This window comes from Furipterus horrens, unplaced genomic scaffold (genome assembly GCF_987537825.1).
Source record: "Furipterus horrens unplaced genomic scaffold, mFurHor1.1.pri manual_scaffold_4, whole genome shotgun sequence".
Taxonomy (NCBI): Eukaryota; Metazoa; Chordata; class Mammalia; order Chiroptera; family Furipteridae; genus Furipterus; species Furipterus horrens.
The window spans coordinates 48,483,112-48,502,292 of record NW_028327174.1 but is presented as its reverse complement, the minus strand read 5'-3'; the positions used below and the strand labels follow the sequence as shown (position 1 = coordinate 48,502,292).

Below are 19,181 nucleotides of genomic sequence, written 5' to 3'. Positions count from 1 at the left end.
CTTCCATGTAATAGAAAAACAATAAATAAATCAAAATAAAAAATAAAAAATAAAAAAGACCTAGGAATAAAAATCTTCAGAATGAAGCAGAAGTCTCAAAAAAAAAAAAAAAAAAAAAAAAAGGAGGCTTCCAACTGTCACCCTTTACCAGGCCATGAATCTTTGCATAGAATATCGGGAAAGTGGCTTACATACCTCCTGTTGCGGCACAACGAAAATGTTCTACTTGTGAGTAATCAAAACTTTGGATCTAACATTCACTTTATAGGAAATACTGGGGATAAAGTTAAGTGGCGTCATTACAAAATACTTAGACAAACTCAGAAAGAGGACAAATCTTTTCAATGAGTCAGTGTCATGAAAAAAAGAAGGGTGTGTTTTAAGTTCTTTTCCAAATTAAAAAAGACTCAGAGACATAATAAACAATGCAATGTGTGATTCTTTAATTGATCCCAATTTGAATAGCTATAGAAAAGTTTTTGGATTGAGCATGTCTTCATTTGGGCTGCATAACAAAGTATCATAAACCAAGTAGCTTATAAATAATAGAAATTTATTTCTCACAGTTTTGGAGGCTGGACCTCAAGAGCAGGGTGTTACCATGGTCGGAATCTGATGAGGATTTTCTTTTTCTAATTTACTGTATCCTCATGTGGGAGAAACAAAGGAATCTAATCCCATTCGAGGGCTCCACCCTCATGACCTCATCTAATCCTAATTATCCACCCAAAGCCCCACCTTTTAATACCATCCCATTAAGAGGGCGGGATTTCAAGAATGAATTTGTAGTTGGGGGGGCAGACACAAATATTCAGTCCGTGAGTGTCATTGTCAGATGATACCAGCAAGTTATTGTACGTTTTGTTAGACATGATACTTATCTTGTGCTTATGTGAGAAAATGTCTTTATGTCCCACATATGAAATACTTCAGGATGAAATGTTATGAATTCACTTCAGAAAAAAAAAGGAGAAAATATAGCAAAATGTTAAAAATGGTTATAAATTTAGGTTATGGCTCCATGAATAGAATTACATTGATTCTTCTCATTTTTGTTTCTTTGGTGGTTTTCAAAGTGTGACACTTAAAGAAATGCGACTTCTTGGGCCCCATTCTGGACCTACTAACTCAGACACCCTGGTGGGAGAAAACAACAACAGTCAATGCTGAGAACTACTGCCTTAGGACATGGTGAAGTGAGGGAAGAGTGGATAGTAGGAAAAAATCAATGTGGCAGTGTGAGGCAATTACTAGACACTGGAGAAGTGAAGATAAGAAGCCACACTTAGTAAGCCAGGTACCAGCTGGGTGTGAGGGGCAGCAATGAACATGATGGAGGGTGCCAGCCCAGGGTCCAGACTGGCTGTCACAGACCACATGGCCTAGACCTATCTCCTCTTCAATGGAAGTGCCTAGCTCTGCCACTGCAGAACCTACTAGTGCTCTTATTCTTTGAAAGACAGGCACTTTGATAGAAATTTATTTCTGCTCCTAACAACATTGTGAAGTGTTGACAGAGGGTACTGTGTTGATGACTGCCCACTCAGTTTCCAAACGCTATTTATTCTCTACTTCCCATTACCATGATCCACCAGGATGTATCTTGGGATATTCTTTACCAGGTATCAAACACCATGTTCTGCTGCTGGACTGAACCTTCCCCAATACATCCCATCTTAGAGGAAAAGGGCAATGATTCCTGGTCCATTTCACTCCATTTTGGTTAACTAGTCAATCTCAAGCTGTCCCAGGCTTACCTAGTGAATATTAGCTCATATTTGGGCATAGATTATTATAATGCTTTTTAATTTTATTTCTTCTTCTTTTTCTTTTACAGTGTAAACTTTTTATATTTAGAATTAGCCAGCTGGATTCAGTTAAGATGGTCCTAATTTTGTTGGCAATGTCCAAAGCATCATAGTTGGAACCAGGTGAACATACACGTTCTTCTCTCCATCAGGTCTGATCAGTGTTGACCTTGGCCATGTCAATGTACAGAGCTTCTTCACAGCCTGTGTGATGTGGTGCTTGTTGACCTTGACCTCCACAATGAACGCAAGTGTATTATTGTCTTCTATCTTCTTCATGGCTGACTTGGTGGTCGGGGGAACTTGATGATGGCATAGCAGTCAAACTTGTTTCTCCTAGGATGCTCTTCAGAGGATATTTAGATGGTCTTCAGAGCTGCTGTGTCTTGGGCCATGGGAAGGTGGGTGACGTACTTTTTTTGTGGCTGTGGATGCCTTTCAGCACTGCCTTCTTTGCCTTCAAAGCCTTTGCTCTGGCTTTGGCTTTGGGAGGGGCAGGGGCTTCCTTCTTTGCTTTGGGCACCATATTTGTGAAAAAGCTATAGTGCTCCACTTAAAAAAAAAAACTTCATATACAAAATGTCACTACAAACCTTTTTTCCTCCTCCCTTACCCCAACTATTTTATCTGGCAATCTCTAGAACAACAGTATTTCCCAAAACATGTTTTTAAAAGATGGTGCATATGAAAATGGTCTCTGGTTAAATAAATCTGGGAAATGCTAGGTTAAACACATTTGATCAAGTTTATTTTATGCATAACTTGTTAGAGTCCCTCACCCATTAAAACTCATTGTGAATTTCTATATGGGGCAACACAGAATGAATCCTTTTGTAAGCATCCTTGCCCATAGAATACATCAGTAAAGATTACGGCTTAAGGCACATGTTTTAGAAAATGCATCTTTAAAGATTAATGGGTGAAGTCTTGTGAAAAACATATCTATAAGTGAAGCATGAAGTGATATAGGACTTTCTTAAAGTTGTGGGAATGAGAACATTATTTCGAGAGTTTACAGATAAGGACATGACAATAGTTTAAAACAATAATAAATCCTTAATGCTTAATGATCTAAGTGTTCAAAACAATGCACCTTTGCAGAATTTATTAACATAAAGCTGTCAGAGACAGAGATGCAGCTGTGTATAACTCCAGAATGTAATGTGAATGTCGCCTCCGGAGTCATGTGATACTAGGGCCCAGAAAACAAGAGCTCAGTGGCTGACTAGGGAGAGGGGCCCGGTGCTGTTGCCCTGGCAGGGTGTAACATTCCATTTGTTTTCAAGTGCTGAGCTTTGCTTTGTTTATACTTATGGAAAAATAGTACAGCTTTAAAGGTTCAGTCTTTGATATATAACATAATTTACCTTATTATAGAATATTGTGAGACACATATGCTGCTTGTATAATGTCAATTTAATTAATTTTACTCTCATCCCCTTTTCCAGAAAACTTGAGACAAGAGTCAAGTATAAAAAGCTTTGAATACTGTCATTTCTTGAAGCTGGAAAATAGGCCATATGAACCCTGCATTTTACGTCTTAACAATAGGGCAATAAATGTCAAAAAATTTTGGCTGTTTTTACCAGACGGTGACTTGATTGCATTGCTAGGTTTCTTGATTTAAAGAGCAATGTGACAATAGCAAAAATGGGAAAAGAAACCTCTAAGGTGGAAAGTAAAGGCCAGCATATGTATGAAATTGGATGCAAGCACCCACTGACCTACTCACCTCTTACCCTCAGTGGGGCTGGCAAGGCCCAGGGAGCATTAGCCACACAGATGACTTATGTACAGTTCAAAACATAAAGAACAATGAAGAGAGTTCCAGTAGATTATGGTCGCACAACAATGTGAATGTACTTAATACCACTGAACTGTGTACTTAAAAAAATGGTTAAGATGTTCAATTTTATGTTGTGTGTATTTTACCACAAAAAAGGGAAAAAAAAAAAGATAACATTGCAGAGGCAGGTAGAAGCCTGACCGTATAGGACAGAGTAGGACACAGTAAGCATTGTGCTTTGAAGTTATGGAGTTTGGACTTTTGAGCTCCAGAACTGTAAGAGAATAAATGTATCATTTTAAATCACCAAGTTTGTAGTATCTGTTATAGCAGCCATAGGAAATTAACATACCTGGTAAGATTGTCCCTGTCTGAGTCTGCCTGCACTCTTACCGATGTGTGAGAAGCAGGTCTATTAAGTGATTGGTGTAATTTGATCCATAATAGAGTGGATTCAACATTGATTCAGTCACTGGTCCTCAGTCTTGTACATCTAACTCACTCTCTGTGATTTATCAGGTATGATCAGATTAAAGAGGAATAATACATACTGATTTAACTCACAAGAGACATATAAACCACAACACCAGTTTATTGGTTTATTCATGGAAATATAAACACTAAATGCATCAGTTTTCGCAGATTAGCAGCTAAAAGCAGTTTTGTCTTGCTCTGGAAATGTAAAGCCAGAATGAAGGCTGCTAGCTCGTCTTGAAGGCTGAGGCTACCAAATCGCACAAATCTCTTCCACGGATTAGAACAGAGGTCCCCAATCCCCCAGGTCACAAGAAGTTTTCCCGCCCGCCCCTGCCCCACCCCGGCGCCCCATCCACAGCTCACTTGAGCTCTCCCTCCGCCCCGCCCTGCCCCTCCACAGTGGGGCAAGCAAAGCTCAAATGAGCTCCGTCTCCAGCCCACCCCTCGGTTTTCCATGAAACCTGTCCACAGTGCCTAAAAGGCTGAGGACTGCTGGATTAAAACATTTATATTGGTCAGAGAGATTCCCTCTCTCCTGACTTTGTTGGGACTTTCTGGCAAATTCTGATAGTGATTCTGTAATCATTACCTTTCTAGAGTCCTTGAAGGTCATCATAATGCTGTTTTGGCAATATTACTTCAGATGTGCTATAAGAATTAAATGTCCATTTACAATACCTCCTTAGAGACTTGGGTTGTATTCACACCAGGAACACCTTCATACACGACCTCATCATTCATTCACTGATTCATTCAAGAAACATTCGGTATTTACTAAGTGCTAGACGTTGAACTAGGATTTGAGACACAAAGACAAGATGAAGGCCTTATTTTCCAGGAATCTCATGATTTTTGGTAGATTAAAAGCTACTTTTATTTCATCTGTAGATAGCTGATCTCATCCATTTCTTGTGATTTCATGAACCTCATTTTTGCAGGATATTATTTCCTGGCCCTCCTTGTCAATTTAGGAATGGTCTAATGGAGGAACTATAAGTCAGTCAAGTCAATTCAATGAAAAAGCTCATTATTCAGACTATTATTTTGACTAACTTATCTAAGTATTAACATTTCACTAATCTTGTGTGATAAAGAGCCTAGCGTTTCAACACTCTTCATGATGTTAACATTCCTACAAGAAGGGAGAGGGTCATGGCCATTTGTCAGAATTGTGTACTGGGTGGTCCCTTCCATCTCCAGGTTTTATTTAATGTTGACTCATGTTATTAAGAGCAACTTTGTTCTAATTTTTTTCAAGTCCAAAATTCAAAACCATTCAAGAAATCGTAAAGTCACAAGCATGCCATCCACTCTAGTCTACATACATAGTTCATTGCATATCTAACCACCCACCTTCTGATTATTGAGCTATAGGGGTTTTCTGCCTGGATTTTCATAGGACTACATTTGGTAAACATTCTTTCTTGGTTGGGTATTGCTGTAAATTAGTCTTGTGGTTTGAATATTACTACAAGCTAGAAACCAGTATAAACTAGGAAAGGCCAGTAGAAGACTGATATTATGTGTGATCTGGGACAAGTCATTCACATTTTCTGGCCTCAATTTCCTTGTTTGTAAATGGTAGTTCAATTTGCCAGTTCTAAAATACAATGATTCTTTAAGAATCGGTGGAAAATATGATCACAAAAAGTTAGTTTTTTATTTTTATTTATCTAATCCATTTCATGGCAACCTTCAGAATTATTTTAGACAAATTCACTTTGAGAAGTTAATTAAGTAGATGTCATGACTATTTATTCATCTTTGCTCTTAAAAAGCCAATTGTTTAATGGAAGGGAGAGGCACCATTAAATATAGCTACACACAAAAACCACAACTACTTTTGTGGAACAATTTTTTAATTTCCATTTTCTGTTTACAAAAAGGCAAAGAGAATAGGGAGTGGGGAGGCAGAAATAATACTTGGTCACCCCCAGAGCGTGGAGGAAGAGGTCATAGCCAACAAGATTGGGTAGGACTGCTCTTCCCTGCCATTACTGGTAACAACAAAGAACCAAAAGAAGTCCAAGTGTGGATCAACGGCTTATGTCATTAAGATGAGTCCATTTAGGCAGAGTCAGATGATCTGTCAAGTCCATGTCCATGAGGAGGAAAAAGGCCCAAGGCTGCTTGGTGAAGCCTTGGTGTTGGATGGGTTCGGGCCTGTCTCCTGTTAGGATTTGGGCGGTGTTTCCAGGACACATAGGGGCCATGAGGTACATTCCGGGGAAAACCTCTATGAACCACAGGGGCTGGCTGCTGATGATAGGGTGTGGGGAGGAGGACCTTTGGAGGCTGGGGATCAAACATAAAGTCAGTTTTGAAGTCAGATCCTGTCTGGGTAGATGAGGGGACATCTGAATGGAAATAGTTTAAGAATTGACCTGACTGGAAAGGCTGGTCTGAGGAAAAATAGGTGTCTTGGGGACTGAACAAGAGGTGGGGGTGCATTGGCGGGTGACAGGTAATGGGAAGAGGCTGTGGGGACAGGAGTAGGTGGGGAGCTGGGAGAGGGAGCAGAGGGCGCTGCTTGGGTGAAGGAAATGATGGGGGCTGGGAAGGGTGGGGAGCTGGGTGAGGGAGCAGGGAGCGGTTCCTGGGCCGAGGAAATGATGCGGGCAAGGGTAAGGCCCGTTGATTTCTGCTGTTCTGGGACTGCCTCTCGACCCCCTGTCCATGTCCACTCCTGATCAACTGGCTCACAGGTTGGTGGCAGGGCAGCTCTACTCCCCAGGCATCGGCCACGTGGGCCAGTAGCAGCTGGGAGAGGTGTCGGTGGGCACGTTGGTCCCAATGTACCCCGTCTCCCTGCCGGTGCGCTTCTGCAAGGCGGAAGTGGAAATGCAAGTCCAGCACATCGAAATTGTGCTTCTGTGCCTCGATGAAGCTGTAGAAATTGGCTTCAATCACCTTTTTTTTCAGGCGCAAGGACAAGGACGTCTGCTCTGGTGGGAGGAAGGCACCAGTGATCTTCTTGCCTACAGGCATGGCTGTGTTCCATAGCAGGAGGCACGACTCTGGCAGCACCTGGCCCAGGTGCCTGAACATGTTCTCCAGGTTCTTCCGGTAGCTGCTAAAGGAGTCCTGCCCATACCTGGAGATGTCCCAGAGACAGGAGTTCATGATGATCACGTCCGGGGTGTGCTTGTGGTATTGCAGCTCTTCCAGGATGGCCTGGACATAGTCGCTGTATACACGTGTGAGGAAGTAGAAGCGCACCAGATGGTGGCTGGTGCAGAACTCTCGGACTTCACGGTAGTTGGTGCCGTTGTGCATGGCAGCCTTCTGGCCTCCATCCACCAGGTTGTCCTGTTCGAAGCTCAGCTCCCCCTTGAGCTTGAGCTGCCTGGTAGTGAGCAGGCAATCCTTCTGCAGCAGGAGCACCAGATCCTTGTACACGGACCTCTGGACAGAGTCTCCCAGGATGACGATGAACTTGTTGTGGAGCAACTGCCGCACTTCAAAGGACCGCAGGTGAGCCATGATGCCCAGGTCAAGTGGCCTAGCTCCTTCCTTTGCACACGGGCGGGTCTGCAGATAGCTAGGACAGAAGGAGAGAGCAGCTGGGAGGATCAAGGAGCCTGGGCAGGCAGGCCCTCTTTGTGGTTAGGACTCAGGGCCAGGAATGAAGTTTTGGCCTGGGAAACCCACAGAACAGAATCCTACCACCTTAAGGCTGAGAGAGAGCAGAGACCAAGAAGGGAGCCTGGAGCCAGAAGCTCTGCTTGGCCTGGCCTTAGCTTAGGCCTGGGACTTGACCTCTGAACTGCCTGTGTGCTGCTCTTGGAGGCCCAGGTTCCACCTAGCCAGGAGGGGCCAACCCGGCCTGCCTCCCCCCCCTAGAGGTACAAAGGGCCACTGGGAAGGCAGCCCAGCTGTCTGACAACTGGAGAATGGTTAGGTTAACTTTGCAGTTGCAAAGCAACGAGGAGTGTGAGTAAGCAAAGACATGGAGAATGTTCATGATATGTGAACATGTGCCCCACATCACTGACTATATGAACTAGATATGCATAGATACCATTGAAAGAAAATATGCAAAGACAGTTTTTAATAGGATAATGGATGAATCGCCTTCCCCTTTTTTGTAAATATATTTCATATAATCTTATATTACTTTTAATAACTTAAGAAGAATTCAAATGGAAAGCAACATAAAGTTAAGAGTACATATACCAATAGGTCTTAAACAAAAGAAATAACATTGGAAATAATTCACATGAGTTTCTGCTGTAATACTCTTTGCTTTCCTTTTGAAGGAGATCGGAATATGCCAACTCCCAAAATGCCACTTTGGTATAAGGAAGATTTTGAGCTGAAGGCAACTAAGAATCAACAGACACAGGAAGAGTTCTCTGCCCTCCCCTCAGCTACCTGAAAGCAGTGTATAAAAATTCCCCTTTGAGGAAGGTGCCCCTTTGCCTACCAAAGAGGAGTCAAGGAAGAAGGCAGGAGTGGGCAACAGCAACAGGAGTTTGCATGTAGAGACCTTACTAACATAACTCTGATTTTCCATCAGTTTCCCCATATATTTGCTAGTCACTTCTCCACAATTTCTCACCCTTTGAAACCCAAATCCCTTCCCTTTGTTAAAATGGTATATAAATTCCTCAATCTAACTGTTTCTTTGAGTTTCATTTCTTTTCTATGAACTCTCCTATACTTAAATATTAATAAAAAATTGGGTGCCTTTTCTCTGGCTAACCTGTCTTTTGTTAGTTTAATCACAGGGCCCTAGAAAATGAACCTAAGAGGTAGAGGAATTTTTTCCTCCCCAGCATATCGAATAAAATGTTGAGCTGTGAGACTCAACTTCAAAACTTCAGAGGAAGCTTATTTCAAGCTGCCATTTACAACCATATCCACTGATGAATAAAAGGTAGAAACACACTTCAGTACTACTAACAAATCTCAGATGGGGAGGAAGATGGCACCCACTGCATACACTTACACAGTAGTTGTTAAAATCCACTGATTTTATTTTGATCTTTGCAGGCTTGTATGCATTAGTAAACATTATAATAGGTGTGGGTGGATAACTATTATTAAATGACACATTCAGTTTTTAAAAGCTATACTATTTATGGTTTTGAGCAAATACAAATACAACAATAAAACCACAAAAATGGATAGAATGTAAGGGTTGCCCTAAGATAACATAAAATATTGGCTTAATTGTCCCTAAAGAACCTCCATTCAAATATGTGGGTTTTTTTGCTGTTGTTGTTATTGAAAAAAAAAAAAAAAAAGTGCCCTGACTGGCTGGTGTGGCTCAGTTGGTTGGGCGTTGTCCTGCAAACCGGAAGGTTGCCAGTTTGATTCCCGGTCAGGGCACAAATCTTAAAAAAGAAAAAGAAAAAGCTTAAAAATAAGATTTCGCTTACTGTGGTGCCACAAAGTCCAAGTCACACTCATTAAACTCCTACTAAAGGCACCACATGGGGGATACAAAAATGAGTAAGACTTGGTCTTTTCCTCCACGAACAGATTAGAAATAGGTAACTGTCACCCAAAGCAGAGAGTGCCGTGAAAACGGAATGAACAGGTGCTGTGGACTTGCAGGTGTCTTTGTGAACAGTATTTCTATACCCCAGACCCAAGTCTCGGAAGAGCCAAGTGCTGAGGAAGACCTCTTCCCGGTGTGTCCCCAGGGCTCCCATGCTGCCCAGCTCTGTGTGCCCCCTTTGGGCGGGCACTCTGCTCACAGTCTGTGCTCCCCGAGGGTACTGAAAGTCAACCCCGGCCACTAGAGTTCTCTCCTGATAACCTCCTTCAGTGCTTCTTTTTGGAAAGATTTTATTTATTTATTTTTAGAGAGGGGAGAAAGATAGGGAGAGAAACATCAATCGCCTTTCACCGCACACCCCCAACCGGGAACCTGGCCCACAAACCCGGCATGTGCTCTGACTCAGAATTGAACTGGCAACTGTTCAATCCACAGGCCGGTGCTTCATCCACTGAGCCACACCATTCAGGGCTCCTTCAGTCATCTTTTGCTTAAATGGTCTAATGCAGCGGTTCTCTACCTGTGGGTCGCAACCCTTTTGGGGGTCGAACGACCCTTTCACAGGGGTCGCCTAAGACCATCGGAAAACACATATATAATTACATATTGTTTTTGTAATTAATCACTATGCTTTGATTATGTTCAATTTGTGACAATGAAAATACATCCTGCATATCAGATATTTACATTACGATTCATAACAGTAGCAAAATTACAGTTATGAAGTAGCAACGAAAATAATTTTATCGTTGGGGGGTCACCACAACATGAGGAACTGTATTAAAGGGTCGCAGCATTAGGAAGGTTGAGAACCACTGGTCTAATGGATTCTTTCTCTGGAGGTAAAGAGCGTTAGACTCGGACTCACAGATGTGAGTCAAAATGTAGTGGGAAAGGGATACACTGAAATATACTGGTGAAGATCACTGTTTTTGAAGCCACATTCTCTAGGTTTTAATCCCAGATCTTCATTTTGTTAGCTTAGTCCTCAGGCAAGTTACTTAGCCTTTCTCTGACTTAATTTCACAAATTTCATGGGAGGATTAAACAGTGTTTAGAACAATGCCTGGCAAGGAGTAAGCACGGATAAGAGTTACTATTATTACTGAGTACATTTCAGAACACCAGGTTAACCACCTGTGATAAGGGAGATTAAGAGTATTTCTGCTGCTTGTCTAGCAGGGTTCTGTGAAGATCAAATGAAATGATGAAACTGAAAGATTTTGAATAAAACAAAATTAATGTTTATGGAACAGCTACTGGAAGCTAGGTGTTTTACAAATGTTATCCTATTTATACGATAATCCTTATTATTCATCTCTTATAGGGAAGAATGTTGATATGAAGGAGCTCAGACTTAAAACCAGACTCTCAAATCTCTCTGTAGAAACCTCCTTTATACCAGACCCCCTGAAGGCTAGCCTGAATCCTAAAGTGTGGCCCAGGTCAAGGGGAGGATAAGGGTCTTTTGGCGTATTTCTATATATAGGCAGGTAAGCATTTACTCTGCTTGTTCAGGAGAAGTGGTCCATGTGTACTAAGCTGTGGGTTTGGGTGGGGTGGGGGTAGTAAGGGTGGAAGTGGGGGTGTTTGTAAATAAGAGTATTTTTCTCAACCCATTCCATAATTTCAAGCAAGAGACATGCAAACATTTAAAAATCTGGATTTTAGAATAACCAGAACAAAATTCTACAGACTCCTGGGCAGCCCTGTATCCTGACCAATGAACTTAACCCACCCAGATGCTGCTCCAAGGATTCAGAGTCAAAAATCAGGCAAAAATGTCCATCTAAGAATTTATTGTCCTTCTGCAGTAGAACACGTAGAACTGTAGAAAATAAGAGAAGGGGAAATGACTGGGAAGAAGCATTCCAGGTAGGAAATTCATAAACTTCTTGATAAAGAATGCCACAACTGTAACAAGATTAACAAATCAGACACCCTCAGGACTATTGTTGTGGGAAATAATCCTTTAAGCTAAGATGTCAAACATTAAAAACAAAACCAACTAAAAAATAAAGGAAGGAGGTTTTGGGGGGGCGGGGTATAAGTGGAGAATAATTTGGAGAGCTAAACTTCTCATCTTAAAAAACTGTCAGGGGGCAGGGAGAGAAGGGGGTAAGAAGGGTCTAGTCAAAGAACATGTATAAATGACCCACAGACATGGACAACAGGGTGGGGACTGACTGTGGGAGAATGGTGCAGGGAAACAATAAGGAAAAAAGTTGGACAACTGTAATAGAAAAACAAAAAAATTTTTAGTGGGGGAAAAAGAGAAAATATAAAGAATGGAAATGCAATTTTACTGAATATTAGAAGGACAAGGATTTTCCTTCACACTGTATATTTTTCTCCCTATCTGATCCCTCCAGAATTTGGCATTCTGAAGAAGTAAGTAATGACATAAGGTTCTTTGCATAAAACTAATAAGACCAGTTGTTAATAGAGGTTTTTTTGACTAAGACTTTGACTGGAATGTCATGCCTAAAGGAGACATGCTTGGGCTCTGGTTGTTACCAAAAAGCCCTGAGGAACTGGGATTGACTTTCGAAGGTAATAAAAGCCCATGAGAAAAAAGGCCTGGTACCTTGGTTGGTTGTGTGGTCCACGGCAATCTTTCCAGGGAAGGAATGAAGGTTGTTTTCCTGAAAGATGGCTAGGAGGGACCTTAAGGCACAATGGAAAACTTGAAGACTTGAAAAAGACAGGTGTGTACAGGCAAGGCTGAATGGCAGGTATGTGGCTCAGCTTCTGTGCCCTGAAGGGCAGACTGAAGGTCACCGTAAATGTTTCTTGTGTAAGTTTCAGCAAAGCAGAACTAAAGGTCATAAGTGATCATTTGCTGCTCTTGTTGTGTTTATGCAAATGAACAGGATAAATTAAAAATGGACTTAAATGCAGTCCCTTTAATGACGAGGGTAATTTTAAGGAGAAAAATCATGATTCAAGGATAACCACAATGCTCAGTGGTAGAGTACAAAGTAGTGCAGCTAACTGTCTTTAAAGTTTCTTTTCATTTAAAGTTTGTTTTCATTTGAAAGTTAAACTATGTCTGTGGCATCATCAAAGATGCTTAATTTACAGGCAAGAAAAATGTCAAATGCCTTGCCACTGGATGTCTTTCCAATAAGACAATCTTACAGATTTAGAGACTTGTTTGTGGGTTATGTTGCATAAATTAACATGTTTTCTGTTTTTAAAGGGCATAAGCTTATGATCTCATTACCTGAGTGATGTATGTATATATAGGTCTCACTTAATCCTTTCTGCATCCCTGCCTCCTGAGACTCAATGGTTTGGCTAAACTAAGTGGCTGGGTTGGTGAAGAATGGGGTGGTCTGTGGGCTTCACTTTAAAACTGGTTTCTCTTTTCTATCCTAAAGGCTTAGACAGAAAGGGGCCAGAGGTGTGAGAGGGGGGGGAAACCTAAAATATTTTCCTCAGCCCAAACTAAGTATAATGGGCAAAAGGGTTTTGGACAGGTGAGATGTGCCTTGCACACCTTCCTCCAAAGAAGCTCCTTTTCCCCCTAATGTGGGACATTGAAAAATTAATACCTGCCTTTTGTCATCTAGTGGTTATGGATTGAATGATGTCTTTTAACCCTTGTTGTCAAATCTGTTACCCCCAGAATACAACAAAGATGCCAGACTGTTAAACCAAGCATGCCATTGTCCGGGAACAGCCAACTGACCTGGAGTCTGCACGATCCTTCACCATGTGGGAAGACCACCCTCCCCTCCACACCCCTACTCTTTATTAGATTTCTGGAACCAAGGGTGGGTAGGACGATGACCATGCCCAGCCTGAAGCAGCTAGAGGAGCTCGAGACCTTCGCCCAATGTCCTTTATAAGATTATAAAGGGTCTTAAGTCTGAGAGGGAGAAATGTTATTTTTTGTTAAAAAAATTTTTAATTAAAAAAAATATATATATATAGGAAAGGGTGAAGCCAGAGAACTTGTATGTACGACCCATGGGCAAGGACTGGGGTCAGGAGGGATTGCTGGGGGAGGGGTGGTGCTAGGCAGAGGGGAGCAAAGGGGAAAAAACTGGACCTGCTGTAACAATATAATCAATAAAATATACTTAAAAAAAAAAACACAACTGTCAGTTACTTCTAACTATTTCCAAAGCTCTTTTTATTTAAAAACTGAAGCAAAAAGGGGATTTAAAAATAGATTAGTGGTCTTTTTAGCCAAGGCTTCTTTCCTTGCTTCAAATTTGCTTAACTCACTTATTAGTTTTGGTAGCTATTTTATTGAAAGATGGCCTCATTCATTCATTCATTCATTCATTCAATAAGAATAACTGAGAAACCAGATATTGTGCTAGGTGGAAGGAGTAGGTATAACAATGCTGTCTTGCCCTGGCTGGTGTGGCTCAGTGGATTGAACATTGGCCTTCGAACCAAAAGGTCTCCAGTTCGATGGCCAGGTCCCCAGTTGGGGGCGTGTGAGAGGCAACCAACTGCTCTATCTCTTGCACATCGATGCTTCTCTTCCTCTTTCTCTCTCTAAAAATAAATAAATAAAATCTTTTAAAAAAATGCAGTCTCTTCTCTCAAGAGGAGGCATACTGAAAAGGACAAGTAAAACATCAAAGAAAGAGATAGAAGCTAGAACTGATGTAAGAAAACAAAGCAACAAAGTCTGTAGGAAAGGTCAAGGGGGAGGGAGGGAGAAGGTATATAGGACGATCATTGTAATCTGGGATTCCAACATCGAATGAAAACCAGTGTTTAAAGAGTTTCATGATGATTTCTCAAGTCATAATTATAGGTAGTGACACGTTTTTCTGTTTTAAAAGTAAAATTTGGCTTTTGGATAAAGCTCTGACAGAAATATGCATTAATAATGGCTGCTATTATAATTAATTACTTTCAAGCATCTTGCTTAGATTTCTGTTTGGGGACAATTAATTTTTTACTAGCTTCATAAGGCATGACTTATAAATCACTGAGTATTGCTTTACAACTAGCACAAAACAAACACATGGCATTCGTTTTCCATAAATCAATGTGTTGTAGAAATTAGGTTAATTTTTTCTCTTCTTATTGATGCTTAGTTACAGGAAGAGTGACACATTTAAAAGGGCAGTAGCTCCAGAGATCCTGCAGAGAAGTCTTAAACCACAGAGGTAATCACTAACAATTAGGATGTTTCAATTGATTAGTAGTAGGAAATGCTTGTAACTGATTTAAAAGTTTCTTGCATATGACTAACCATCTTAAGCAACATTATATTGGGAATATAAATAGTTCATCTCCTTCAAACTGCATTTTGAGTGATCAAATCAATGGTTTGAACTTTCCAAGATCCCCTTAAATTATATGGAATAGTTGGTACAAATAAGAAAATTATTTTTCATGAACTTAACTCTACAACTTAGGTATGTGTTGGCATTGCTTAGTTTTCTGAGTGGAATTTAAACTTGTCAAAAATTAAATTGCGTGTCATGTAGTTTTCAAAAAAAAAAAAAAAAAAAAGCAAACAATTCTTAAACTCCTTTTTGGGAAAGCTTAATAAATGGCCTGTGGATTGGGAGTTTACTTGGGACAAGTCAGTTAATATTTACTCCTCAATATAACCTGAGATGGCGAGAATTCAGGCTTACTGTTTTAAAAAGTGGTTTTAAGAATAAATTTTTATAAATATATAAAAGTACTGTGAGATACTATGTTAAATAATGTAACAGAAAAATTATTTCCAAAAAGCCATTGGAAAGATGGATTCCAAACCCCTACCCTCAATAACCTCACCTCTGAAACAGGCCTCAAGTTCTGCAGCACATTAAGTAATTCAGTAAAAATTTAGAGAACACCTGGGGCTGGGATTTCGACAGTTGTCACTCAGCAAGTCTGACTCACATCTCAAATAACTATCATGGTTCCTCCCATCCCTAAATTAGCCAACCCCACTCTACCATAGGGCCCAACTTTCTAATTTGACGGCTCAGTTAGTTCTGAACATAACCTAAAATCTCAGATATATGTGAAAAATGGAAAATTGAAACTGCAATAGTGATCTTCAAACTGATCTCCTGTAACCACAAGTTTTTCTTGTGGAGGCGGGAAATCACTAAGGACGCATTCAATTTGTATCTGTTCTATTCCTACCAGGCCACAATTTTAAATTTGTGACTCTTTTGCAATAAAAAAATTAATAGAAGAATTTCACACACAATGAGTCTAAAAATTACCAAGTTTAAGAATCCTCAAGGCAGTATATTTTTCCCACAATAATAGTCTAATATAAAAATTTCAGTTGGTTAAGAACATTGTCCCGATATGCCAATATGTGTGTTCTATCCCCTGTCAGGACACATACAAGAATCAACCAATGAATGCATAAATAAGTGGAACAACAAATTAATGTTTTTCTCACTGTCTCTTTTCCATCCCCTCTCTCTCTTAAATCAATAAATAAAAATTAAAAAAAATTTCAACAGACTATAGAAAGAAATGCAGGAGACATCCTTTATGAATGACATGGGGTTCATAATACCTAGTATGCAAGTAACTTCTATAAAAGCAAAAGATAAACTATGAAGCCTTTAACTGAATAGCCCCATTAAAAAAAAACAACTTTTAACAAAAGGATTTCTTAAAAGTGAAAAGTCAATTCACATAAACAACATATGATGTCAGTCATGTACTAGTTATGAGAAAATTCCACATCAAGGTCTCGAACCATTAATTAAACTACATTTGTTAACCTCCTTCCTATTACTCTCTAACATGAATGAAAGATATTGGAAGGCAGTGACCCGGCTTTCACTTCGAGGAAACACTTAAGTCAGACTTGAACTCTGGCCCTGAACAGCTGAGGGCTCTTGGGTTAGCTGCCCAACATTCTGAGCCAGTTTTGTTTGGCATCAAACTGGGGTATCATCACTGACCTCATGGAATAACAGTGAAGATAAAAAGGGATCACGTCAAAGTCTATCAGGGACTTAGGACAGGGCCCGCCAAGCATTAAGCACCTTTAAACCTCTGTCACTGCAACCGCTCCCTGCTGGGACTCTAGACAAAACCCCCACCTACAGACAGCAAGCTCCCCGCTTAGCTCCCTCCATCAAACCTTGAGACCCACAGACCCCCTTTCCTCCCTCCCACAGGGGCAGAGCCGTACCTCCTCAGACGTAGAGGTAATCCTCACTGCTCAGGTAGCTTGTCCTCTAGTGTCTCAGGAACTTTGCTCCAAAAGGTCCCCGGGCGAGGGGATAATTATGCATTCCACTTCTTCAGTCTCCTCAGGCTGGCTCCTTCCGTCAGCATTAAATACATTCTAGTTTCTTTCTTCAAGAAAAAAGGAAACTTCTTGGACTCCACCTCCGGGACAGTCCTATCTTTTGCCTCCTCTTCAAGGCCACTTCTTAAAAAAGTTGTTTGTACTGGCTGTGTCTGGGTCCTCACCTCCTACTTACTCTTTTTTTTTTTTTTTTTAACTTTAATTTGGCTTCCAGCTCCACCAAACTGAAGAAATGTTTGTCTGTAAATCACCAATGACTTCCTTGTTGCTCCTTTCAATGGCCATTTCTTGGTCCTGGTCAAATCCGAAACATTCCCAGCTCTGGAGGCTGGAACACCGGAGAGTCTGACACCCACCTCTTCCCTCTCACCTTCCCCAGTATCTTTTGTGCGTTTCTTTCTCTCCAACAATTCGCCAAATGTTGGTCTTTCTCAAGGCCCACTAATTGATTCTTTTCTTTTCTTCAACATTCTTTCCCTCGGTAAATTCATCCACTCTCACAGCGTCTGTCAATAAGGTGGTCACAAGTCCCTGTTTACCCCAAACTGTTCTGTCTTAACCCTGTTTTCCCAGGATAACTCATAGGCCCCCACCCTCAGCCGCCCAGAAATCCCAGTTTGGATGCAAATAAATTATATGGTCCCCTTATCAATTACCATTTGTATGCAGATGACTCTGAATTGAGGTAATTAAGCACAGTGGCCGAGAGGGTGGGCCCTGGGGTCAGCCCCCTGGGTTTATATCCTGCTCCACCATTCACTAGCCTCTGAGACCCTGGGCAGGTTAAGTAATCCCTCTACTCTTCGGATTCCTCATCAAAAAATTGGGAACTACACTAGGGACTTCTCAAGAAGTGAGGGTTAAATTAGCATGAGGTCGGCCGCATTTTTAAGTGCTCAGTAAATCTAGCTAGCCCGAACGTGTCTCCAGAGTTCCAGACATCTTCAACTTAAGAACAATAAAGTTCCAAGGGGGTGGGGATGGGAAGGGCAAGGAGTAATCTAGTCTCTGCAGGCCTCTTATCAGTTTTAAATTCTCTAGATGCCCATTTATCCTCCCAACAAACTGTGGCTGAATTCCTAGGATGATTCTCTTGTGACCTTTGAACGCTCTTCCTAAAGGTAAATGTTGATCCTCAGTGGGAATGACGGCAGCATTTTTCTTGCTATGCATTTTTGAGGAGCCTGCTATACAATTTATCCTTGAAATGTTTGCGATAAGTAGGTGGAAATAAATTCTGCCTCTGAAATGCTTGAATCAAGTCATTTTTATTTTTCATGACTATGGCTGTTTCCACTATTTTGAAAACAGCAAAATGACATTGAGTTATAGCCTGGATATATAGAACAGTTCAACCATTTCTTGGCAATAAAAAAATAAGACATAATTCTTGAAAATATACTTTAGGAAGGAGAATCACCGGTATAATGTATTTTGGGAAGCTGAGCTTAGTGAACAATTCCACCTCTGTTTCAGATCTTTATGGTTAATTTTTTCTTCTGTAAATTAATCCTTAAGAAAGTGTCTTAATTTCAAATACTTTCCAAAATGCTATTTTTATTTTATCTGTGATTTCAAATATCTTCACCTTCATTTGATATGCTAGCATAACTGCAATGGTTTGCACTGATAAACTTTTGTTTTTCAACCTAGACTATGATCCTTCCTTCTGTGCGGCTCCCAAAGCCGTTGGGGGAAGTGCAGAGCTTGTGTATACTCAGAGAGCTTTTGCTCCCCTCTTCATGTTTGCTCTGCAACTGAGCATTAAATGTTCCCTAACCCCTTCCTCTGCTGAAATTCTGCTCGTTCTTTAAGAGCTAGTTTAAAATGCAATTCTGTCCATGAGCCTTCCCCTTCCCTGTTGTCCCAGACAGAAGAATCTCTTGGTCTTCTGACAGATGTCTTTCTTAAGCACCCATTCCATTTTGTACGATGATTAAATGACCATTTGCCTTTCTACCACAGTCTGTCCTAGTCTCGGATGGCCGAAGTGGGTTTCACTCATCCTTGGTCCCCTCACAGCCCAGTGTTTTATGCATAATAGTTAGCATCCATTGAGCATTTACTCTGCGCCAGGCCTATTATATTCTCACAAACTCACGAGGTAGCAACTATTATGATCTTTGTGATATGGATGAGGAAACTGAGGCTTGGAGAGGTTGTGTAAATAGCCCAAAGTTGTTCTGCTAGTAAAATGCAGATCTGGTCTTTTACTGACTGACTCTTCTGATTGATTAGGTAAGCTTACGATTTTGTTTTGTTTCTTTAGGAGGAAATAGGGCTTTAGAGCCTGAGCTTTTAACCTCGGCTATAAATATTTGTTAAAATCTTGAGGAAAAAGAGTCTTATCTA

At 40.8% G+C, this 19,181-nt stretch overlaps 1 protein-coding gene and 1 long non-coding RNA gene across 5 annotated transcripts in view; one reads left to right on the top strand and one right to left on the bottom strand.

The window, feature by feature from the left end:
* Nucleotides 1-5,896: 5,896 nt before the first annotated feature.
* PCED1B (PC-esterase domain containing 1B) overlaps nt 5,897-19,181 on the bottom strand; it is a 109,434-nt gene continuing 96,149 nt past the window's right edge. For 3 of the 4 annotated variants that reach the window (XM_090273053.1, XM_090273054.1, XM_090273055.1), the window contains one exon: nt 5,897-7,612. In XM_090273053.1, the coding sequence (XP_090129179.1) occupies nt 6,139-7,554 (1,416 nt within the window). In that variant the 5' untranslated portion in view covers nt 7,555-7,612 and the 3' untranslated portion in view covers nt 5,897-6,138. Of the gene's footprint in view, nt 7,613-16,709; nt 16,877-19,181 lie in introns of all 4 variants that reach the window. The other variant, XM_090273052.1, reaches the window with a different exon arrangement.
* Nucleotides 6,642-8,694, top strand: LOC150011651 (uncharacterized). Its single transcript, XR_016510456.1, has 2 exons — nt 6,642-7,545; nt 8,331-8,694. It is a non-coding gene; the product is annotated as an uncharacterized LOC150011651 (long non-coding RNA).